Raw genomic sequence first — 26030 nt, 5'->3', positions numbered from 1 at the left:
TTTTTCCTTGTTTCCCCTCCTGAACGTATCCTCCACATAGCCTCTGCACTTCTTGGCTTCTCCTCTCCTGGCCTACCCGCGTGAGCTGTACTCTTGAGACTCCAGTGATCTGAGTAGGCTGGAGTCTAACCCTTTTGGTTGTGCTGTAAAATGTGGCCAGGCTGGCTTCCGGCCTACAGAAAGTGAACAGGGAAGAAATAGACACTAACCTTGACCTGGGACTCGCTCATTCCCAAGGAGTAGGCAAGCCGCGCTCTCTCCGGCCCGGCCAGGTACTTGGTCTGTTCGAAGGTCTTCTCCAGTGCGAAGATCTGGTGTCCTGTGAAGGTGGGGCGGGTGTGTTTTTTCTTCAGGAGGCTGTCATTGGGGGCTACGGAGAAGCAGAAACGAATATGAGTAAAGTAAGACCTTGGGGTGCAAAGGAGCAGAAACCAGTTTATGGTGCAGATGATAGAAATGCAAGGTGCTGTGGAGAAGAGACCTGGGGGATGCAAGTGGCAGTCAGAGAAGCAGAGACCAGCTTATCGTGCAGATGATGATAGAAATGCACAGCGCTGTGGAGATGAGACCTGGGGGATGCAAGTGGCAGTCAGACCGCAGAAACTAGCTCATGGTGCAGATGATAGAAATACACAGCACTGTGGAGAAGAGACCTGTGGGATGCAAGTGGCAGTCAGAGGAGCCGAGACCGGCTTATGGTGCAGATGATAGAAATGCACAGCACTGTGGAGAAGAGACCTGGGGGATGCAAGTGGCAGTCAGAGAAGCAGAGACCAGTTTATGGTGCAGATGATAGAAATGCACAGCACTGTGGAGAAGAGACCTGGGGGATGCAAGTGGCAGTCAGAGAAGCAGAGACCAGCTTATGGTGCAGATGATAGAAATGCACAGCGCTGTGGAGAATAGACCTGAGGGATGCAAGTGGCAGTCAGAGGAGGAGAGACCGGCTTATGGTGCAGGTGATAGAAATGCACAGCGCTGTGGAGAAGAGACCTGGGCGATTCAAGTGGCAGTCTGAGGAGCCGAGACCGGCTTATGGTGCAGATGATAGAAATGCACAGCGCTGTGGAGAAGAGACCTGGGGATGCAAGTGGCAGTCAGAGGAGCAGAGATCGGCTGATGGTGCAGATGATAGAAATGCACAGCGCTGTGGAGAATAGACCTGAGGGATGTAAGTGGCAGTCAGTGGAGCCGAGACAGGCTTATAGTGCAGATGATAGAAATGCACAGCACTGTGGAGAAGAGACCTGGGGGATGCAAGTGGCAGTCAGAGAAGCAGAGACCAGTTTATGGTGCAGATGATAGAAATGCACAGCGCTGTGGAGAAGAGACCTGGGCGATGCAAGTGGCAGTCTGAGGAGCCGAGACCGGCTTATGGTGCAGATGATAGAAATGCACAGCGCTGTGGAGAAGAGACCTGGGGGATGCAAGTGGCAGTCAGAGGAGCAGAGACCGGCTTATGGTGCAGATGGTACAAATGCACAGCGCTGTGGAGAAGAGACCTGGGGGATGCAAGTGGCAGTCAGAGGAGCAGAGACCGGCTTATGGTGCAGATGATAGAAATGCACAGCGCTGTGGAGAAGAGACCTGGGGGATGCAAGTGGCAGTCAGAGGAGCAGAGACCGGCTTATGGTGCAGATGATAGAAATGCACAGCGCTGTGGAGAAGAGACCTGGGGGATGCAAGTGGCAATCAGAGGAGCAGAGACCGGCTTATGGTGCAGATGATAGAAATGCGCAGCGCTGTGGAGAAGAGACCTGGGGGATGCAAGTGGCAGTCAGAGGAGCAGAGACCGGCTTATGGTGCAGATTATAGAAATGCACAGCGCTGTGGAGAAGAGACCTGGGGATGCAAGTGGCAGTCAGAGGAGCAGAGACCGGCTTATGGTGCAGATGATAGAAATGCACAGCGCTGTGGAGAAGAGACCTGGGAGATGCAAGTGGCAGTCTGAGGAGCAGAGAACGGCTTATGGTGCAGGTGATAGAAATGTACAGCGCTGTGGAGAAGAGTCCTGGGGGATGCAGGTGGTGGTCAGAGGAGCATAGACCGGCTTATGGTGCAGGAGATAGAAATGCACAGCGCTGTGGAGAAGAGACCTGGGGGATGCAAGAGGCAGTCAGAGGAGCAGAGACCGGTTTATGGTGCAGATGATAGAAATGCACAGCGCTGTAGAGAAGAGACCTGGGGGATGCAGGTGGCAGTCAGAGGAGCAGAGACCTGCTTATGGCGCAGGTGATAGAAATGCACAGTGCTGTGGAGGAGATCTGGGGGATTGCAAGTGGCAGTCAGAGGAGCAGAGACCGGCTTATGGCGCAGGTGATAGAAATGCACAGCGCTGTGGAGGAGACCTGGGGGATGCAAGTGGCAGTCAGAGGAGCCGAGACCGGCTTATAGTGCAGATGATAGAAATGCACAGCGCTGTGGAGAAGGGACCTGGGAGATGCAAGTGGCAGTCAGAGGAGCAGAGACCGGCTTATGGTGCAGATGATAGAAATGCACAACGCTGTAGAGAAGAGACCTGGGGGATGCAGGTGGCAGTCAGAGGAGCAGAGACTGGCTTATGGTGCAGGTGATAGAAATGCACAGCGCTGTGGAGGAGACCTGGGGGATGCAGGTGGCAGTCAGAGGAGCAGAGACCGGCTTATGGTGCACGTGATAGAAATGCGCAGCGCTGGGAGTTTCAATATGGGGTATTTTGGGACTAGTCAAACTGGGATCAGTCAGGAGATGTTGGGGCTACTTTGATGGCAGGCATCCATGTTGGTTCTAGAGCCGGTGCTAAGAGGGTATAATGGAAACGATGGACCTAATGTACTCTAGGAATGATGTGCTCAGTGGGCATGCAGGAAACCGGCCCTGAGGTGCCAACTAGCCAAAAGAGAAGCTGGAAATGAAATGCTGAGTGAGCAGGATGTGAACCGATAGCAAGGCACTAATTAGGCATAATGTCAAATGGCAATGGTGTCCTTTTAACATTTCAGACATAAAACACAAAGAGATCATTTGGAAGGTTATAATGGTAATGACAGAATGATGAATGCAATTATAATGGTGCTTCTGGACCCCAGGGCGATGAGCCTTATGCATATGGTCCTGTGTTCATTCCCCAACAGTGTTCTTTCCATGGGGGTTTTGCCATGTTATTTTTTTTCCCAAAAACCCATCGAAATTTTTATTTTTTATTTTAGGGGGTGTCCTCCCTCAAGCCCCCCTCCCCAATAAACCACCCCTTATATACCCTTACCCACAACCCCCTATATTCGATGCATTTTTCTCACTGTCGGGGGGGGGGGCGAACAGCAAAAGAAGGAACATTGGCGTTGCTGCCTCCATGTTCTGCAGCCTTGTTAGGGGGCTGCGGTCCCCTTCCCTGCAGAACGTGGTGTTTTACAGGGGGTGGGGGTTGAAGCCATTAGATGTATCCCACTGCAGCAGAAAAGCCCCAGTTAGCACCTCTGTCTTGCAGGTCCCCGTTCTCGTGTGCACAGTGAGGTGTTCTCAACCGGCTGTGTTCACCTGGCTTTGCACCCCTCCTCCCCCCACCCCCTCCCCCCCACCACTACCGCAGAGGCATGATTCAGAGTGAGCCACCGTGCAGACCACTATCAAGAACAGCTGCCTGAGTGGGAGCTACTTCCGTTGAACTCGCAGGTGCAGCTATGGTAGAGCCTGGAACTAACCCATGTTGGACCGAACAGGACCAGCGTAAAGTCATCGCTTGGAACTGGGTCTTAGGTGCCGACCAAGCGGCAGTCGCCTCGAGTTTAGGGTCCAGGTCTTCGGCTTCCCCCGACTCCGACATGGTGAAGGTATTCTAACCTCCCCACAACAAGCGGATGTTTCTCAAACTGTATAGAGTGGCCAGCGCTGAGCACTTAGGCCACATGTAGGCAGAACTGCTCAGGAATCCTGTGCTCCAAATGGCGTGACTGGGAAGTCATCCAATCATCTTCCAACTGGGGGACGGGCCCCCCTAAGCGGTGTCCAGGAGGGGCGTGAGGCTCTTCAGAAACTGAGCACGGGGTCTGCTTTTAATGGAAAGTCTAAGCAGAGCTGGCATCTGGGGGACTGGCAACAACATTTTTACTCAAAGGGGGGTTCAGCATAAAAAGGTTTGAATGCCACTGATCTACGGAAAGTACTCCTGGCCATGCCCGCGCCCTAGGCATGAATGCCACTTGCCAGTAAGCCTGAGTGTGGCGCAGAGGCATTTGTGTTAGAATATCTGGCCTCGACAAGGGCTGTCTTACACATCAAGACAGGGAGCGCTTTCCTGAAACCTGCGCAGAAACACTGCAATCTACTCCATTTAGCTGTGGCCCATATCTGATTGCAAAAGGCCCTTGGAACAGCGGGTGGCCGTCAGATGCAGCATCTGCTGACTTATGCTGTAAAACTGATCAGTGCTGGAAATGGCCCCGCTTTACTGGGGGAACTCCCACCCCCTCCATGGCACTTCGGGGGTGGGGGGGGCAGCAGGGGTTGTGGTGGGGAGTAGATTGTCAGTGTGTGGGTGGGACTGAGGGGCAGAGCTAGGTGTTGAATAATGTGGGTGCCCTGAATATAGGATGCTGGCTGCTTTACATAAAAACAAAGTGCATTTTGGGAACATACGAAGGACCACCAATTTATCACTCATGTCCGTGATGGTAATTCAAATGCTCATTCCTTCTGAGCCTCCAATGCACACTGGGTATGGTGCTCATTTCAGAGTCAGGACAGTCACCCTGACAGAAAAATGGGTGCACAGCATGAGACACATAAAAATGGGTGCACAGCACGAGACAAATAAAAATGGGTGCACAGCATGAGACACATAAATTGCTTTGGATCTTTTCATTTTGGTTGACTGCGCTGGGTGTGGCTGAGCTGAGTGGGAGGGTTTTGCTGGGAAGTGACGGGGTGAGAGGCAGGAGGAGGAGCAGTGTGATGTTGGATTTTGTGAGGCAGATGGGGCGGTGGCAGGAGTTGTGAGTTTATGTAAGCTAAGTATTGATTGGTGGGTCTGGTGCACATCATCCTTTAGGATGGGGAAGTGCCTGCGTGGGTCCGCCCACGCCTCCGATAATTGAGAAGAAGAAGAAGAAGGACCTTTTCATGGTTTGAGTTTGCGTTGTCCAGGTGCCCAAAGGAAATACGCAGTAAGGTGCTTTCAATCCCATCGATGAATGTGAGCTCGAGGAATGGGGATTGGCGGGTAGAACACGTGTACTTTCAGAGGCAGTTTGTGCGTTTGCATCTCTGCGTCATTCAGACTCCAAGCGCTCCGCATTTCAACTTGGGGGCATTTGGTTCTACGCGGAGCGGCGCTCGAGAAAGACCATTTCTGCAGGCAGGAATGCCGATCCGTCTTCTTCCGGCCCAATTCCTCCCTGGAGGCGATGATAATGCTTTAAGTATTCAGTGGGCAGGGGCGTGAAGGAACAGGGCCTCGTACAACCCGCTGCTGTCCTTGTCCTAGCTCGGACTGGCCTATAGGGCAATGGGGCAATGTCCGAAGTGCAGACCCAGTGTGGTAGTGTGCACAGGTGCCGAGTGCATGCGGGCAGAGGTGATAGCTGCCCCCTTCTTCTTGAACCACAGGGGCAGGAGTGCCTTTTTGCCCCCATTGAGCTTCTGCAATAATTGACAGGGGTCGACCAAAAACGAAAACAACAAAGTCTGATTGAGTGCTGTGCTCTTTTACATCACTGGGTGCTCCAGGGCTCCTGGGCCCTCTCCTGCTGGGTCACCCTTGGTGAAGTGTTAGCAGGCATCTTGTAAAATTAACAAGGGCCGCTCACTTCAAAGTCGGAGGTCGCCTCATTAATGGACCACCTGAGCCTTGATTGGAGGGGTTGACAGACCAAAGCTATTTAGTGGGGGGAGGCGGGGAGGGGGGCAATAGAGGGAAGTATGAGATCCTAAAGCAGAATTCTACAAAGACAGCTGAGCAGGTTAGGCGACTGTTGCTGAGATGTTATATGCTTAAACCTTCAACCTTTGGGTAAATCCTACAGGCCACATTCCCAAAACATTGGTTGGCACAACTGCTGAAATGCGCCAGTGCATCTCATCACCTGCGCCAAAGAAAGCAACCGCCCAATTCAAAAAGGGCACCGCAATGTTGTCACACTGGGTGCACACATTCAGATGCCTTTTCGGTGCATTTGCGCAAATCAGGGGGCATTTCTGCACATCTTAAAGCACACCCTGATTTCACAAACTGGATGTGCTCCCAAATGCAAATAAGCGAGGCACATTCCCCTGTGCCTGTCAGGAACAAGTGTAAGGGGACGCGTAAATCACGACAGGGCCATTTCTGACACTGTCATGGATGTTTCTTGAAATGTGACAGGCAAGTGTTTAAACCCCCGGCTGTCACACTGGCATTTCCATCCCCCAAACAGAGATGAAAATGCTATGCTTTGCTTGTTTACATTTCAGTGAACGGTCCCATGAAGGGCCCGTCACTGTGAAATGCGCTCCCATAAGGCACGTAGGTGATGGGAGCCGGTCATACATTAGTGTCGTTCCCAATAATAATGTATGCATGGGGGCTACAATGTAATAATTTATGCATCAGGGCTGGCCAGCACATATTTTGTGCTGCTGCGCAGCCCCCAAGAAATGCGCAGGTCACCTTTGAGAATAAACAAAAACTAATACCAAAGAGAAAAGCACCTCCTCAGTGATTTTCCTATTTGCATTTGATTTTGAGAGTATTGTCCTAGGACTTATTTCTCATTTCTCCTGCAAAATGTTTTGTAAAATGTGTTCTTTCGGCCCTGGGATGGGTACGGCCCCCTTGTTTCGCTCAGTGTGGGAATTTCTGCCCCCATAGCAAAAATCAAAAGTTATCACCCATGATAGTGTGGGCCAGTTTTTTTTAATCAGATTTGGCATTTTGGGGAAAAAGTGGACCAGTTTGATTAGTTAGTTCACTGTGCAGCTACTACTTTTTACCAATATTATTGTAAAAAAATAATCTTTCAAAAGCACAACTTGCAGCACATTTTACCAAAAAGTCAGTACTCCACAGTGAATCATCAATGGAATGAATTGCCATTTGCTTATGTGGGCCCTCTTCCCTTGGTACCTGAGATACTTTTAAACCCCAGTTCAACCCTGTCCATGACTTGCTAGATGAGATGGGATAAAATGCCCTCAAGACCCAGGGGGCCTGATTTACAAAACCGCTTTTCAATGGGCAAATCACATTAAAAACGTTTTATGAATCACGCCCGTTGTAAGTGTAGAGGAGAAGCTACTTGCCGCTGAAGGAAACCCCGCCCCCCTACCTCCCATATGTTGGAGACCTGAGATTCTGCCGTGTTTGACACCAGCAGTTGTGCCAATACCACAGCGTGTGTTTGAAAGAAGATACCCATTGAGACAACCCTACTGAATAGATCCCCGAAGGAATGACAGCTTGAGAGAGGAACTCCCTGAAGGAATATGAGAAGGAGCAGAGAAAAGAAGCCAGTGACATCAAAAAAGGTATGTACAACGCCTCTGGATACTGACTGAAGATAATGTATGGATCCTAAAGAATCTAATGACGAAGTAAGGAATCAAGTGAACTCTCAAATATAAAGGAAGAAGATTACACGTGCACAAAGTGCTGCAGAAAATCAACCGTTTAATAAGTGTACAGATGCTGAAATGCAAGGTAGACCAAGTCATCATAGAAGCTGGCTATAGGTAGTGATTAGAACGCAGACGAAGCCGGCCTTGTATAGAAACTGGCCATTGGTATCATGAATTTAGTAAGCCAGGACCCATGAAGCAGGAAGGGAAAGCTGTGTCACAGCAAGAATACGTGGAATCGTGGAGCTGCAAGACAAGGTTGTCTGGCCTAGAGTCAAGACTGAAGCAGCCAAGGTCTGCTATCTATACTGGAAATGGGCGAACGTGCAAAGGATGAATCATCCCTCGTTACGGTGCAAAGAAAGAACACCACGAGAGCCAAGTTTAATTAATTTAGAGCATTTAAAAGCTGCAAAATGGACCAAATCATGGTCTCCTGTCACGTGAGCCAAGGATGAATATAGAGTTTGAACTTGAAGTCCCAGAACACAATAGCGAGTGCTCTCACTCTCATGTATTCTAAAAGACAAGGATACTTTGCAAGACCAAGTTCAAAGACAATCTTCATGGCAGAAGGCATGGGTGATGAGAGATGCTGGACTAATTGGGTGGGGAGGTAGTGTCATGCCCCATCTCCTTGCATCTGGGTCTTGGCTTACGTGCTGCAAAGTGAACCGAATGTTCCAGACCTGGCATAAGCGTGCCAACCAATTATAGGAGTCCATATAACGAAGGACCTTATAGTTTGAAAACCAATGAGAAACTGTGTATCTAATGTTTCTGAAGATTACATGTTTTAGAGGTAGGCATATGTTGTCCACCTTGTAGTGGGCAGCCAATCACAATCCTAGTTCCTATAGAAAGTATACTTAGATGTTCCCCTGAAGCCAATCCTGACCATTAGGAGGTTTTTCATTATTGCCACATAGTATGAAGTCACCTCTGACATATTGTTTATATAAACGCTGTGTTTTGTGTGAAGATCGCTGAGAGAAATTGAGAGTACGTCCATTGATGTTCATTGTAACTCCCTGTTTTAGATCATTTTTAATAAAGCAGTACTTTGCCATCTTCCTGAGTTGGTTCAGTTATTTAGACTAAAACAATACTTTGCCATCCTCCTGAGTTGGTTTGGTTATTTAGACTCAGAATGTATCTGTGTGATCCCATCCATTACATATGCACGTTCCCAAAGGACCCTAAGCTCATAAGTCATGTCCCGTGTGAAGCTGCATAGTTCCTGCTCTAGTAACCCTAGGATTCCAAGAACAGCACATGCCATGAGCAGGTATATACCGGCAGACACTGCTGAGTTTCCCCCAGTTCGCTCAGACTACCTGCTTGTCTTGAACGAGCTGGAGACTAAACTAACAAAGGAAAAACAGGAACAAAACGATTGATCGATTTTTAATAAAAAAATATGAGTGTTGTCAGATTTAATTAAAGATTGAATGCTAGGTCAATTTTCTTTAGAAAAATTGGACCCAAAACCCAATGATTTAGCAGTACACGCCAAAGCAAAGAAAAAATGTGCCAAACGAAACAAGTTTACGCAAACACGCAGCAAAAAACTCTGCTTTCAAAATATGAAGTTAAAGAAAGTGGCGAGTCCACACGCACACGCATATATATATATTTAGTGAAACATTTTGTTAAAGGGACACCATCGTTACAAGTAAAACCGAGAAAAAAAACGAAATTCGCCAGTTACCATAAACTAAGCAACCATAACTTGCACCACCACTCTGTATATACTGCGATACACTGCACTTCAGGGGGAAGAGTTTCAAAGTGCATTCAAAGCTGCATTCAAGGAACTGGAGAAACACTGCCCCTACTCTATATTTAAGGCCCACCCAACATTTTCCCCTGTCCACCTGCCCCTCTGTATCTGCAATTTCTACCCCTTCCCTCCCTACCTTCCCTTCGCTCCCCCCACTTTACCTCCACACCTCTCTGACAAAATAAAACAAAATCCAAAAACATAAAAGCAAGAAAGACAAATAAAAGGTTCCTTTTGGAGCCCCTGTTCACAGTTTAAAAAAATGTGTTTTTTAAATCAGAGAACCTTTTTCAACCTGTAAGGTCCACAGACACTGTTAGAGTGTGCAGGCACTGGAAACATTCCAGGCGCAGGGCTGAGGATGAAAATCAATTAATTTATTTTTCGTTCAAAAATGGTGGCTCTCAAAATAACCTTTTTTAACTTTCTGACTTCTATATATTTTGGAGGATTATTTGGTTTTATATATTACAAATGTTCTACTAAACCTCATTATGGTTTCTAACTTTCACAAAAAGTGCTTTGAATTGTTTTTTTCTGTTTTTCCTTTTTGTTTACTACAAATACTTCAATCCATATTTTTATGTTCACAGAAACTGTTTCAATGCATTTTGAAAATGTTCAAGAAAAATCTGATTGCCAGCATCAGTCAAATGCACTCCATGGGCCTCATTACGACCCTGGCGGAAAGGGGTTTGCGGCAGCGTTAGCTGCGCCAACCCCTTTCCGCCAATTACGAGTTCCCTTTCCGCCATGGCGGTTTTTACACCTGCTTTTAGCGGGTGTAAAAAACCATGGCGGTAAGGGAACTTGGTGTTAATTACGCCACCGTAATTTACGGTGGCGTAATTAACGCCTTCCCCACTCCCATTATGCCCTATGGGGCAAAAATGGGAATGGGGAAGGGTAAATGGGGATTGGGGATTTACCGCCCCGCCAAGGTCGGAATGGGGCGGTAAATCCCCTTACCGCCATGGCGTAAACGTAGTTTGCGCCATGGCGGTAAAGTCACGGCCCTGGCGGTAACTTACCGCCAGGGTCGTGATGAGGCCCCATCTCTTCAAAAAATGTGGTCAATATGAAACTTGATATTTTCACTATGAAAAGATGTCATCCAACATCCTGGAAAAATTCACATACCGCTTTCCTTATGTTGCGCCCCGCTCTCTCAGTCTGTGGGCAAAATAAATTCAAACACTTCCATATTTATGTTTCAGCTATCCGAGAGAAAACAATCCTCAAATGTGGAAACAGTTCCATCAACTATGAAAATATATCCTTCGTTACAAACTGTAATAGAGACCCAATGACATAGCCCAAACTATTGCCGCCAGAGTGAACTACAATGATGTCCGGATGCTTCTAAGCAACAATACTCTCCAAAAAAGTTTATTCCTCAAACTCCAAACCAAGAAACTTCAAATTCTTGAAATGCAAGATTCCCAGGTAATCCACACTGCTCACCTTAACCCAACGGACCCAAGAATCGCCCACCAACCAGACACTCTGCTTCCTCAAAGCCACAGCCATCATCACTGCACACAACAAACCTAACTCTTGCTGGCCAGTCTTCCTGTACACCATGCCCACAAAACCAGTAGTCCCCTTTCCATGCCCAGCATGACCAATTAAAGGCGGTGGGGAGGTTTAAACTCAATTTAAAGCATTTATGTTACAATGGTGGCTCTTAAAATAGCCTTTTTATGGGGTGAGGGGGGTTCAATTTCTTTTTTTCCTAATTTGTATGTCCTACACCTACTCACAAATGCTTTAGTATACACTCCCCACTTCCCTTTTAACTTGTTCACATTAACGTTTTCAATGCATTTTCAACATTCCAAAGAAAAATCTGATTGCCAACTTCAGTTAAATGCACTCCATCACTCTGAAACGTTTATACTCCATCCAACTTCACATTTGCATTATCAAAAGCTTCCCTAAACCATATGAAAAAGCACATACACCTTTATTGACAAGGTGCCTAGCGTCTTCCATTTGTGGAGAAAACAAATGTGGACTTCTCCATATTTGCCTTGGATTGATTTGAGAAAAAAATATCTTTGCAGCTGGAAACAGTTCCATTAAGCTTCTCAACATATTTTTCATGGCAAGCTGCAGATACTGAACTTATATAGCACAAACATTTGCCTCCACAATGCACAGCAATAATACCTGGACGTTTAAAGTGAGCCATACTCTTACAGAATGGCAATAAGGTCACCCAGTTTAACCCACCAACTCATACCACTTAACTTCTACTTCTTCCAATCCAATAGTAGCAGAGATGCCACAGGATTCAGTGTAACCCTTCAATGAATGCATCCAAGAATCTCCCACCATCCACACACTCTGCTTCTTCATAGACACGCAGAGCACTCATGAAGTGATTCCTAACAGGACACCTCACCTTGAACGTATTACTCCAACAAAGGGGACGGCCTGCCTTAGCATTATCACCAACACCACATCTGTATTTTTGGAAGGACGCTTCAACCTAATAACCTGGCAATGTACAAAAAACCCTATTTAGCCTTGAGAAAGACTTTCAAGTTGAAATCCGTGTTGGCTGTTTCTGCTTCACCTAATACCAGACAATAAACTGGAATAACAACCAATTGAAGACTTTGGGACACTTTATATATGGACAAATATTGTTAATTTTATTGGCCAAATGCAGAGCGCAAGTGGTTTTTTATCTTAAACCAATTTGTGTAGTGGTATGCTATTCACCACGCAGCTGAGACGCAATCATTTTATCTCCCCAGTGCAATAGGACACAGTTCATCCCTGTTCTAGGTTTCTTCATAGCCATAGCTACAGACATCTTCACTGCACCCAACAAAGAAAACACCTGCTACCCTCTCTTCATGTACACAACAACCAGAGAACCTGATTGGCTAGTCCCCCCGATGTCCGCGGACATCCACAACTGTCCGCGGCCACTGCAGTCCCCTTTCCATGCCAGGCATCCTTAAAAGACCGGATAGCATGTACAGGTCCACAGACAATATAGCACAAGGCAGCCCTTCTATCTATACTGGCCACAACCACCACAATAGAATTAAACCTGCACCACTTTTTTTTCACCTACATAAATGGACCCATCTTAACTTTTTTGCTCTCCACCACCCTTCCGAGCTCCTCTTTTAGCCACAAAATAAACCCCAAATGTGTTTTCCTGACGTTTTTCTCACTGCGCTGTCAGAGCAAACCCTTTTTTCACCTATAAAAACAGCTCCATGTCAACTTTATACCACCCCCCACCTTTTTCAGACCCTCTTTCGGCCACCAAATAAACCCAAATGTGTTTTCCACACTTTTTCCTCACCATGCTATTCGCGGGCACTGGCGGCTGTCCGCACATCTAACATGGCAACCGTTTATTAAAATTTGACACAGCTCATGTTTTTCACCATCTTGGGCACGTACGATGTCTGCGGACATCACGCTGGACCCTGATTGGTGCAGAGGCGTCTGCGGACTCTGAATCAACAAATGTGTCCACAGACCGTACCCAGATAGCACACATTTTTTAAAACTACTTTTTGGCTATTTTAAAAAGAACTACTGGACAGATTTACACCAAATTTACAGAAGCATGCTTTTGGGACCATGCCGCTGCTCCTGGCGCAAATTTGGGGAAAATCCATCCAGCGGTTTGGGCTGTAGGCGCAAGCAAAACATTTTTGCCATTGCATCCATGAGGATTTCCACCCATTTTGGGACTCCCCCTATAACTTTGCCCCCCTGTATATCCCCCTCATCCTGAGGGGGCCGTATAGTTTTTTTAAATGTTTGGTGAGGATTCGCCCAGTGGGGGCAAAGTCATAAACTGCCCAAAAAGTGCTCTTTGTATGAGTTGAGCAACGAAACCATAACTACAGGTTCGCTACGGCAGGCCATGTAAAATAAATAAATATATATTTATCGTGACTCTGCAAGGGCAGTTTTTCAACTGTCTCCTATCATGCCACCTGCTTGTCGTATTAACCCCTCACATTCCCGACACATTCCACATACTCATTGTTTTTTGATGAATTGTTTCTCTATGCCTTGGCAGAAAATACATGGGAATGCAATTTTACGGGCACCTCTAGTGAAGTATGCTTTGCTTTCTTTTGAGGGACCGGTCCTTGTCCAGCGAGGTGCACTTTGCTGAGCTTTATTGGGCTTTAAGACGTACTGGGCTGGTAGCATTAGTTATGCCGATACTGGCACGTTTGGGGAGGATCACAGATCAACAAATGAATAGTCAGATATCCCCAAGGAATATGTAGGAAAAAACATAAATATAATGGTTACAACTGGAGCGTGCTTGCATTGCCTGATGGTCATAACACAGCTGGATTTTAATACGTAGTGGCCTGAAGATCCCTGTCCTGCAGTACTGTGGGAACCCTCTCATCCTTGGAGGGGTGGGGCCGTGGCGATTAGGGGACGGGGCCTAGGGCATAGTCCCAGGCCAGGTCATGCAATCCAGTATCTCTTTATAGAACCCAATCCTGGCCATTTGCATAAAAGCAAAGAGCATTACGGAAACATAAGTATGTCCAGAATGCTATATTTGAAACATGTCATATTCTGATTCAGTAAGAAACCCCTTTGAGCGAATAACGGAAGTTGGGCTCTGCAGTTTTAATTGGTCACGCTACTCACCCTAAGAAAAACATGTCTCTACATTGCAGGACACACATACTCGTCTGGGTAGCTACAACACATATCTGAGGCTTTGGCTGTTTCTGTATTCAGTTGCCCGTGCCTTGTCTATTGAAGAGTGGGCTCCTCGTGCATGTGATCATTTGGCTTCAGGCAACCTGTACTTCATTGAGCTAGCTGCTTTCAGAAGACTCGCGTCTGGGGTCAGGGTGGCAAGACACGCCACTGCAGTGTTCCAACCCATCTCCTGTGCTGGTCCGTAGCTGGAAAACTGGGCCGAGTGATGGTGTGTGCTGTGGGACTCAAGCAAGAAGGGAGACACTGGTGCTAAGTGCCAGGATGTGGTTATAATTCAGGGACCCCACTGGGCCACTCCCCGCTTCCGTGTCATTCTCGGCAGCAGGTCTCTTTTAGGGGCCTGGTGGCGAAGCTGGAGACGTATCTTCTCAAGATGCAGGGGGAAATTATGCCAAAAATACTAGTGATTCAGCAGAGCAAGTAAGACCGAAAATATGTGTTATAGAAGACTAAGCAAGGCGTGTGCCAACCGCAGGTTCTAAAATGCAGTGCCAAACTGAGTGTGATCATACCTGCAGCCGTCTTCGTGCATGTAACCTACAGAGCAAAGGTTTCAATCCTAAATATGTAGCTCAGAAGGATAATGCGCTTACTTCATATAGCAGTCTATCCCCTTAAAATAGCAGGTACTGCTGACTGCTGCCAGCCCTAAAGTCTTCCCAGTTCGTTCGATTCTGCGGATGACGGTCCATAGCCACACATGTCCCTGTTTGGGAGGAAGTGCCTGTTCAGAGACAAAACTGGGGACATTTCTTGTCCTGGTTCCCAGTGGCAAGGAGGAGGAAACCTGGACTGCCCAGGGAAAGCCAGGACAGGTGGCAACCCGAGCCGTGGGGCGCCTCTGCTGCAGGGAGCTTTCTTTATAATGTGTGGCAAATGGTGTGCTTTAAAGCTTCTGTTTCCAATGCATAGACAAGAGTGTGGCAGCTCCTCTACAAAGAACACAAATGGGTCAAATAGTCTGATTTATGGAATGTCTCCCACTCAGGAGGTCTACAACCACATTTTACCTCACTGCACCCTTCACAGAGAAGAAATGCCATTTGCATATCAGTCTGGTCCCACCCACAAGGGCAGCACAGCGGAGTAGAGGGGCTCCCACACCCTTGTTTAATTTGTAAAACTTGCAGTTTCCCCTTGAAGGTAATCCAGACGTGGACCCCTTGCTCACTGTGCTTAGAGGGGTTCAGCTTCATCTCACTGATGAGGCCCAACAAGGCCGAAACATGTGTCTGACAGGTACCACTGTTCAGAGGAGAATTGCCTAGCATTTCGGGGTTGGGCTACCCAAGTGGGGGGGACCAGACTGATAGGCAAATAGATATTTCTCCTCTGTGAAAGGTTGTCGGCCATCCTGGTGGAGAAATCCCATAGAACAGAGTATATGACCACACTCTTGTGTAATAGGAAAGTATAGATGTTACAAATATTTTGAAGGTGGGGGAACGCATGGATTAAACAAAAACGTCAATGCAGGTCTGTCCAATTACTCATCTGTACTAGTACATTTATTTCATGTATTTATTGATTAGAAGCACCTTCTGTTCTGCATGCACAGCACATGCATGCTGTGACAAATCAATTTCCAGGGCACCAGTGGTCCAGGGATGAATATCGGTTTCTAAACCATCAATCAGCCCCACACCTCTAGTACACCAGAAGGGATCCAAACAGATTGGAATACAAGTCAATTATAAACCTACTTGTCCAATTTCGGTAACGTGGACGGAACAGCAGGCTTATCTCCACAAGGTCATGGATCGTTGGTTAGTTGCAACACAGCGAAAATACAAATATTACCCAATGATAAAAGGAACTGTCCTGTCATAGTTGTATCAAAATATCTACTTTATTATTATCACACCAGAAAGTTCTAGTACACTACGAAATACAACCTACCCTGTAAAGGAATGCAGAGGATAGGCAGTTTCGAAGAAGGAAAAGGAATGCACTCTGAATACTGACAGGAGAGTAGTCAGTATAGTAATTAGTCTTAATAGTTCAAGGATACTTGTTTTCAACACAAAGGGAACAATGGGTCGTAAAATGTCACTAGGGGCCTTCGGGGAAAGGACCAGGGGGACAGAACCACAATGTACATTGTGCTTTAGGAGTGCTTGGTGCTCGACAGGGTCGAGTCAGTTTCAGGGTGCTTTGCAGCTTCTGTGGCAGAATTCACGATGTGAGACAGTTGAAGGTATTAGCAGGCATGTAGTTTGGCAAGCAAGGCTGGATGGACAGTTGCAGGCTGGCCTACAAGACGACTCAGGGTCAGGAATCGTTGTTTCAGTGCTGGTTGGTGGTTCTGAAGCACTGGTCGAGGAGTCTTGTGTAGCTTTAGCTACTGCAATGTAACAACAGTCAGCAGAGCAGTCGGTTGCAGCTCGGGGGTTCGACAGGATTGAAAATATCCTTCAAGGTAGATGTGGGTAGATGCTTGTCGATGTACTTCTCCTAACTTCTTCACTGGGATTGTCTCGTCCTTTAAGACGGACGGCCCAAAGCTAAGGAGAGTGTTGCAGGCAGCTGCCTTTTCCTATGTTTGGTTCAAAGACTCTCTGGCACTTCCCATCTAGGAAGCTTGCTGCAGAGCCTAGCAGGGCACGCTGTGTGCTGGCTGGGTACCGGTTCTGGGGCAGCTGGAAGGTCCTCTGGATTCAGTATCTCCCTCTTTTCCTTGGGACTTGTTCAGGGGAGGGATCTTGCTTCCCTCTTGGAGGTCATGCCTTCCTTCATTGGCAGAAGATGTAAGGCAGACTGTACCTTCAGCCAGGGTCCAATGCTGAGTTCCTCTTGCTACTCCTTGCAAAGTCTTCAGGTAATCTGCCCAAAAAAGGGGCTCAGCCCTCTTTTAAAGCCAAATGGACCACATGGGTTGGTGTAGGCTAAGCCTACCTTAATGAACCAATCCTGGGTCCCCACCAACAATCTCCTGTATGCATGAGGTCATAACCAGAGTGCTTTGCAACAGAAAAGGTAAAGCGGTGAAAACATGTAATACTAAGTCCCACCCATCTTCCTGTCTGTTTTGGGTCAAAGGGTCTCTCTGGTCAATGGATCTCTCTGTGGTTCCTGATTAAAGCGGCAGGTCTCCCTTGAAGTTGCGGCGAGACCAGACTTTGTCTCCCTCAATCCGCAAACTCGTACCTTCTAAATGGAGTCTCCCTGCGGGGATGACAACTGTACCACACAGTCCCAGACATGACATTTCCCTGTCAATCAATACTGAAGGAGGGAGCTGCATCAGGTTGACACCATGCATATGAAAGAGTGTTGGGTGTTTCCTGTATCCGTTGTTAGCATTTGCAGCCAGGCCCCATGTGGGCCTGGTCGAATTGAACTCTGACTATTATGCAAAGCTGCCACCAGCAACAGAGCTGAACAGAAGGACATGGGTGGATCCATGGACCCTATGTTAGTTAATTAGGCTGGCCAGAGCAGGGGGAAGGTTTGGCCACCTTCTAAGATGACATGGTATAATCCTGGCTGTCATATCCCAACTAAATATGACATGGAGGACGGAGCCTGTAGGCTGTGTCCACCCAGAGTACACGGGTCTATGTGTTTGTCATGCAGTGAGCATGGGAACATGTGTGCAGATTAGCCCCACACATTTTCCGGAGGGTGATCTAACATCATTCAGTTTCATTTAAAACGTCAAAAAAACCAGGTGAGCGCACACCCACGGTGCGGATGGTCGAATTCCTCACACATGCATTGTCAATCATGTGCAGCGAAGAAGCACACCTCTGAAGAGCCTGCCAGAACACTGCACGTATCAGGAGCACGCCTACTAACCTAAGATTGGGGAACACTCAATTCACCTCTCTTGTTCCATGTGGTTGGCGAATGTAGCACCCAAAGTGTGTCCAGTCAGTGCCAAGTCAAAATCCTGGCCCTCAAAGGTACGGTCTAAGAGAACATGTGCATGAGAGAGAATGCGCAGTCTGTGCGGTGGCCCAGTGCCCCGCTGTCAGAACCTGTCCGAGGGGCCCCACAAGGCACCGGTGTCTGCCTCATCTGCTGTACATTTTCCATGTACGAAGCTGGTGTGAGGCCACGGTGTCGCTTCCCAACCTCCTGTGGCTCTCTAGAGAGACGCACGTTCCCAGTGGCCCATCAGAGGATGAAGGCCCTTTAATGAATACTCATCACTTTCTTTCTTCATGCAGCACATTAAAGTAGGGCTGATTTACAGATTATGGCCCATTTAAGAGACCATTGTTTTGGAGGAGATGTTCGTAACATTTCTGTGTTAAGAAATGCAAATAGGCATTTTCATTCTGAAAGCACACACAAAGCACCAGTTAGCTGCCTAAATCTACACTCTCCTCCAGGTCAATTGCAATATATCACACAAAACAGTTTTAAATTGGCTACATTATTTTCAGATGTTGATATTTAACGCACCAAAAAGAGTTTATTTTTTGGTAGAATGTGATATTTTCATCACATCGTATATGAACCCTGCATTTGTCAAACACTAAAACACAAAACAGGTAACCTTTTCACACATTATGATTTGTTATACGTCTTGAAAATACAAAGGCCGTTTGGTTGCCTTTTACTGAATTGCATTCTGGTATTTGTAGTCTCCCAGTCAAGACGGGGGAATAATGCCACAATTGTACACTTTTTGCTTTACATATTTGTATCAGGATGTATATTTTGAGTGGGTGCCTTTCGATGGTATGTGCACTTTTCAAGTCATCTTCATAAAGCAGAGTATTGTTGAAAGCCAGACATGGGGGAGGAGAAACGATGAGAGGGCAAGCAAGTCGTGAATTTTTGCCCAGGATATGGCAAAAGAGGTTGCAATCCTGGAGACTGGTGCAGTTGTGTTTCCCTGATTGTGGCCATGTGCTGCTACTCAGGGCACAAGTAAAGGATACAAGTGGGTGGACCGTGTAACATTTTTCCGAAGGCGGACGCAACCCCCTTGGGTGTTTTTGAGGTTGGCAAGCTTGATCAAGCATTTGGCTACCAGGATTTCTCCCAGGTCGTTACATTTCCAGTGCAGACGCATACGATCATCATCAAAGCATAAGCTTGTATTGGGATGTTTTTTTCCAGGTAATATTTCACTACATATTGCTGGGTTTAAAAGGTGAGCACCTTTTATACCTTGCCAGCATATTTATTGGAAAATGTCCCCTCTCGAGTTATTTTTCTGTTTTTGATTACTTTTTTTGAAAGGCCAATGCTCTTTTGTCTAGTGCACTTTCTTCTAAGGGCAAAGGTCAAGTGAACCAAATTTGTATCTTTCACTTTAAGATATGTTCATTTACTGTGAGTATATTCTTGTGTGCCAGCTTTTGATTTTCCCTATTGGGGGCAAAAGTTCCCACGCTGAGTGAAGCGAGAGTGCCGTACTCATCACCATGTCAAAACACCAAATTTTGCAGCACATGTTGCTACAGGAATAGGAAAGAAGATATGATTTACAGGAAGGTTGAAAAGTATAACATCTCAGCAATAGCCTCCTAGCCCGCTTAGTTGCCTTTGCAACTTTCTGCTATAGGATCCCCTGTTATTCTACACCGGTATACAGTTTTGGCCTGCTCACCCCCTCATATCAAGGCCCAGGGCGTACATTAATGAGGCTACGTTCTCATGTTGTAGTGAGCAACACTTGATGAACGTAGTTATTATTGGCTATTATTTTTTTGACAGTCAAAATAATCCTTATCAGTAGCTTCTGAAATAAAAACATGTTGCTAATATGGACAATGTTTATTTATATTTCAATTATTTATTTTTACATTTGTAAAACTCACTAAGCCCTTAGGCATCTAGGCACTGGTATTGCCCAAATAAACACAGAATAACAATAAAAACAATTGTGAAACTTCTGCAAAAACAGCAGTTTGTTCCAGTTAGCCAAACGCAATCACCACATTTTTGCAATGCCTTCCACAGAGAGTGTTTTCAAACCACAGTTTCAAAAAGACCTTTTGCAAACAGTATTTCTACCAATTAAATCTGGGAAGAGATGTTTTCAAGTTCCTGAATTGCAGGCTGCTCTCAAATCCTGGCTTCTCCACTTAACCAAAGTGTGTGCTCCCCGCCAAATCGTTTTATGACACTATGCTTTACCTGCCAAAATTAGAAGTCTGTACAAGGTATTCAGCTGTCTGCTACTTAAAAAAAAGTGCCTCACTCCTGATATTGCGACATAGGTAAATGTTAATATTGACAATCCATATACTGGACGTCACAGTGTATATGTCTTCTACTTTAATGATGGCAACATGTTTCTTTATTTTTTTATTTATTTTTTGGCTTTCTTTGAGTGATTACCAACTAACGCGGATTCCCCCTCTACCAAGACCTGCGTGATGGTTTTCCTGGTCTTTAGGGCCTTCCTCGCCATTTTACGCTGCTTTCGGGAGTAGAAGACCACCTTATGCTGGTCCATAATTACACAGGCTTCATTGTTTTGAAGGTTATTGGCGTCCTCTGCTATATCTTGAATATTATTAATCTCCTCTGCAATGACAATGGCTTCAGAGAGATCAACTTCAGCATCCACTTCCTCAGCATCTGCATGTACCCGGACCGTAGTCAGTGAATTAGTGTTTGCTAAAATACGCCCTGTCATTTGGAGCAATATCTTTAGGGCAAGTTGGAGGGAAGCCACTGAAGCTTGGATCTCTGCTATTTCATTTGCCCCCGGGAACGGAGAGGTGACATCTTCTTCCTCTGTGTCCGGCACATCTTCCATAGAGACCATTACCATATTTGGGGAGGCAGACAATCTACTTGTAGGATCTGAATGACCCTGAGCGCTAACAGGTGAGGCCCATGGATTATTTCCCTGTGTCAAAACGATGTCTCCAGACAGCCTGGGGATCCGTGGAGTCACCCCCCTCTGTATGCTCAGGCATAGTTCTAACAACGAATCAATGTCATCATAGTTAGAGGAACTCATAGGGTCTCCTCCACCAACATCCGGCAGTACCGATTCCTCAATAATCGTGGAATTAATTTCCGGTATGGGATTCGGGGAAAGAAGCCAGTAATTGTTCCTTGTCCAGGAAGGACAGTCTTCTTGGCATTCTTCTTGTGGTAATGCTTTAAAATGCCCGTCTCCTTACTCTGCACGACATCTGCATCTAGTTGCTTCCTTGTTTTACACAGATTATATTTACTTTGTGCAGGTTTTTCCCCAATGGCATTCTGGATCAGTTTATTGTGTTAGAGTGCTCTCAAAGCCACACCCCTGTGCACTCCTAAGTGTAGTGGTAATAGCACCCCCCCAACTAGGCCTTGATGGCACCCTTTCACACTGTGCTATCACAAATTCAGCCTTAGTCCAAGTACAGTCCCCCTATTATGGCTAGTGGCCCCACTTATTACAGGTCTTGCACTTCCTCACACTGGAGTGAGGCGCCTTATGGTGAATGACTTAACTCACCGACCCTCACAACTGAGTTCCAAGGCGTCATAGGAATCTCACCATATACCAGATCAGAGACCTGGCTGCTCCAAGGTTAATACTCCCACAGTCACAACCAGGATTCAGGTGAACAGGTGACCAGCAAGCCTGTAGGGACTATGCCACACGCTGGTTGCTCAAAGGCAAATATGCCCACAATCAAACCAGGGGTTGTGGCGACTCGGTGACCAGCGTGTCAGTAGGGGCATATGCAAAAATAAGACACCCTACACCGCCCACCCAGCCACCACTGCTGTCCAAGGCCAACAGAAGTAATCAACCGGTGCCCCCGGTCCAATCACCTCACCGCCAATACACCAATACTTATATTGGGAGACAATGCAGGTAATGCAGGGAAGGGAGGAAACACCAAGCCGCTGCCCCACTCTACTTCACCTCCGGTCCTGGAAGCCCTTGCACACCAGTGAGCCAGCCACAACTCCCTTCCTCCACTGGCATGTCGTCGTGATGCCGAGACCGTGGGATTGCCTGCCGCATCTGCCTGCGTCTCCCGCGTCTGCCGCCTCCGCGAAGCCTTAGCCCCGGTCACTGTCGACAACAACGCTGGTCCTCTGGAAGCGTTAGAGGAAGGGGCTTTCCGAGCCGTCCGAACGCGTATGCGTACACCGTCGTCAAGCCGCACTGCCGCGTTCAACAACAAAGGCAGCCGCTTCTGACAACAGGAACTAGCAGAGGTTAGCTAACAATTTAGAGTCGATTAAGCTAGTGCCAGCATTCCACTGACATGTTTCTAATGTAACTTCCCATGATACCTTTGCGCACTAAAGACTCATTCTGTGATATTACTGATGTCATTATTTATGCAAATTAGGGGGGCCCACACATATTTTGCCGCCCAAGGCCCTGCAAATCCTAGGGCCAACCCTGGAGAGGATGTGCCAGGAAACTGCCCACGAAGATTCAGGCGCTAGTGCCAGGTCCGCTGGAAAGCCTGTGCCACAGAATGCGAGGACAGTACTGTGTGTGCCACTAGTACACTGCACGCCAGGGGGGGTCTGCCTTGAGAACTGTGTAGTGACACACATTGTGCGAACATCATTTTATGCATAGGATATAATGCGTAATATGTGTAGAATACAGAAACCCATGAAAGTGACTGCGTCACCAGAACGCTTGCCCGTCTGACCTGCCACTGTGTGCAGGTGTGCCAGTCAGAACGATTGCCCATCTGATGTGCCACTGTGTGCAGGTGTGCCAGTCAGAACGATTGCCCATCTGATGTGCCACTGTGTGCAGGTGTGCTAGTCAGAACGCTTGCCTGTCTGACCTGCCACTGTGTGCAGGTGTGCCAGCCAGAACGATTGCCCATCTGATGTGCCACTGTGTGCAGGTGTGCTAGTCAGAACGCTTGCCCATCTGACCTGCCACGGTGTACAGGTGTGCTAGTCAGAACGCTTGCCCGTCTGACCTGCCACTGTGTGCAGGTGTGACAGTCAGAACGCTTGCCCATATACGGTGCAGGTGTGCCAGTCAGAACGCTTGCCCATCTGATGTGCAGGTGTGCCAGTCAGAACGCTCGCCCATCAGATTTGCAGGTGTGCCAGTCAGAACGATTGCCCATCTGATATGCCACTGTGTGCAGGTGTGCTAGTCAGAACGCTTGCCCATAGATGTGCCACTGTGTGCAGGTGTGCTAGTCAGAACGCTTGCCCGTCTGACCTGCCACTGTGTGCAGGTGTGCCAGTCAGAACGATTGCCCATCTGATGTGCCATTGTGTGCAGGTGTGCTAGTCAGAACGCTTGCCCATCTGATCTGTCTCTGTGTGCAGGTGTGCTAGTCAGAACGCTTGCCCGTCTGACCCGCCACTGTGTGCAGGTGTGCCAGTCAGAACGCTTGCCCGTCTGATGTGCCACTGTGTGCAGGTGTGCTAGTCAGAACGCTTGCCCGTCTGACCTCCCACTGTGTGCAGGTGTGCCAGTCAGAACGCTTGCCCGTCTGATGTACCACTGTGTGTAGGTGTGCTAGTCAGAACGCTTGCCCGTCTTAGTTGCCATTGTGTGCAGGTGTGCCAGTCAGAAGGCTTGCCCATCTGATGTGCCACTGTGTGCAGGTGTGCTAGTCAGAACGCTTGCCCATCTGACCTGCCACTGTGTGCAGGTGTGCCAGTCAGAACGCTTGTCCTGATGATGTGCAGGTGTGCTAGTCAGGACGCTTGCCCATCTGACCTGCCACTGTGTGAAGGTGTGCTAGTCAGAACGCTTGCCCATCTGATGTGCAGGTGTGCCAGTCAGAACGCTTGCCCATCTGACATGCCACTGTGTGCAGGTGTGCTAGTCAGAACGCTTGCCCATCTGACATGCCACTGTGTGCAGGTGTGCTAGTCAGAACGCTCGCCCATCTGATGTGCAGGTGTGCCAGTCAGAACGCTTGCCCATCTGACATGCCACTGTGTGCAGGTGTGCTAGTCAGAACGCTTGCCCGTCTGATCTGCCACTGTGTGCAGGTGTGCTAGTCAGAACGCTTGCCCATCTGACATGCCACTGTGTGCAGGTGTGCTAGACAGAACGCTTACCCGTCTGATCTGCCACTGTGTGCAGGTGTGCTAGTCAGAACGCTTGCCCATCTGACATGCCACTGTGTGCAGGTGTGCTAGACAGAACGCTTACCCGTCTGATCTGCCACTGTGTGCAGGTGTGCTAGTCAGAACGCTTGCCCATCTGATCTGCCACTGTGTGCAGGTGTGCTAGTCAGAACACTTGCCCGTCTGATGTGCAGGTGTGCTAGTCAGAACGCTCGCCCATCTGATGTGCAGGTGTGCTAGTCAGAACGCTTGCCCATCTGATCTGCCACTGTGTGCAGGTGCTAGTCAGATCGCTTGCCCACTGTGTGCAGGTGTGCTAGTCAGATAGCTTGCCCACTGTGTGCAGGTGTGCTAGTCAGAGTGCTTGCCCATCTGATCTGCCACTGTGTGCAGGTGTGCCAGTCAGAAAGCTTGCCCATCTGATGTGCCACTGTGTGCAGGTGTGCTAGTCAGAATGCTTGCCCACTGTGTGCAGGTGCGCTAGTCAGATCGCTTGCCCACTGTGTGCAGGTGTGCTAGTCAGAACGCTTGCCCGTCTGACCTGCCACAGTGTGCAGGCGTGCCAGTCAGAATGCTTGCCCATCTGATGTGCCACTGTGTGCAGGTGTGCTAGTCAGAACGCTTGCCCACTGTGTGCAGGTGTGCTAGTCAGAGGGCTTGCCCATCTGATGTGCCACTGTGTGCAGGTGTGCTAGTCAGAACGCTTGCCCATCTGAGTTGCCACTGTGTGCAGGTGTGCCAGTCAGAACGCTAGCCCATCTGATGTGCCACTGTGTGCAGGTGTGCTAGTCAGAACGCTTGTCCATCTGACATGCCACTGTGTGCAGTTGTGCTAGTCAGAATGCTCGCCCATCTGATGTGCAGGTGTGCCAGTCAGAACGCTTGCCCATCTGACATGCCACTGTGTGCAGGTGTGCTAGTCAGAACACTTGCCCGTCTGATCTGCCACTGTGTGCAGGTGTGCTAGTCAGAACGCTTGCCCATCTGACATGCCACTGTGTGCAGGTGTGCTAGTCAGAATGCTTGCCCATCTGACATGCCACTGTGTGCAGGTGTGCTAGTTAGAACGCTTGCCCATCTGACATGCCACTGTGTGCAGGTGTGCTAGTCAGAATGCTTGCCCATCTGACATGCCACTGTGTGCAGGTGTTGTGGCTTACTTAGACGACATTGCCGTCTACAGTTCCACCTGGGAAAAAGGCTTCCAGCCCACTGAGCGCATGGTTGACCAATCTCTGGAAGGTGGCAGGGGCATTCTTCAACCCAAAAGGCATGACCCTAAACTGGTAGAGTCCCTCAGGGGTGGAGAATGCCGTCTTTTCCTTGGCATGGTCCGTCAGAGCTATTTGCCAATAGCCTGAGGTAAGGTCAAAGGTGCTCACAAATTTGGCAGCACCTATGGTGTCCACGAGCTCATCAGCCCTGGGCAATGGGTGCGCGTCAGTTTTGGTGACGGCATTGACTCCTCGGTAGTCCACACAGAACCTCCAATCCTTGGTACCCGCCTGGGAACTTGCCTTGGGGACAAGGACCACTGGACTGGACCAGGGACTGGTTGAGGGTTCAATAACACCCAGATCCAACATCTTGGCGACCTCAGCCTGGATGTGGCTTTTGACGGTATCTGACATACGATAGCTCCTGCTTTTGACAGGCACACTGTCACCAGTGTCAATTTCGTGCTTACACCACGGTGTAAGGCCCGGTGTCAGTGAAAACAGAGAGGCATACTGCTGGAGCAAAGCCCGGCAGGCCCTCTGCTGCTCTGTTGTCAAATCGGGAGAGAGTTGTACTCCCTCCACTGAGCCATCCTGAGGGTTGCTATGCAGCAAATCAGGAAGGGGCTCACTCTCATCCTCTTCTTGCCCTGAAGCTAGCAAGAGACATGAGACCTCTGCTCGCCTGTGGAAAGGCTTGAGCCTGTTGACATGGAATACCTGGGGGGCTACCCCAGAGGCTCCCA

General features: G+C 48.1%; 2 protein-coding genes across 2 annotated transcripts in view; one reads left to right on the top strand and one right to left on the bottom strand.

Annotated features, from left to right (window-relative positions):
• LOC138491262 (inositol polyphosphate-5-phosphatase A-like) overlaps positions 1-26030 on the top strand; it is a 705879-nt gene that overhangs the window by 610220 nt on the left and 69629 nt on the right. The window lies entirely within an intron of this gene.
• NKX6-3 (NK6 homeobox 3) overlaps positions 1-26030 on the bottom strand; it is an 87393-nt gene that overhangs the window by 26436 nt on the left and 34927 nt on the right. The window contains exon 2 of the mRNA XM_069617679.1: positions 210-370. Within this exon, the coding sequence (XP_069473780.1) occupies positions 210-370 (161 nt within the window). The remainder of the gene's footprint in view (positions 1-209; positions 371-26030) is intronic.

Source organism: Ambystoma mexicanum, chromosome 10, assembly GCF_040938575.1.
Source record: "Ambystoma mexicanum isolate Mex_15411 chromosome 10, UKY_AmexF1_1, whole genome shotgun sequence".
Lineage (NCBI taxonomy): Eukaryota > Metazoa > Chordata > Amphibia > Caudata > Ambystomatidae > Ambystoma > Ambystoma mexicanum.
This window is presented reverse-complemented; position numbering and strand designations above follow the sequence as displayed.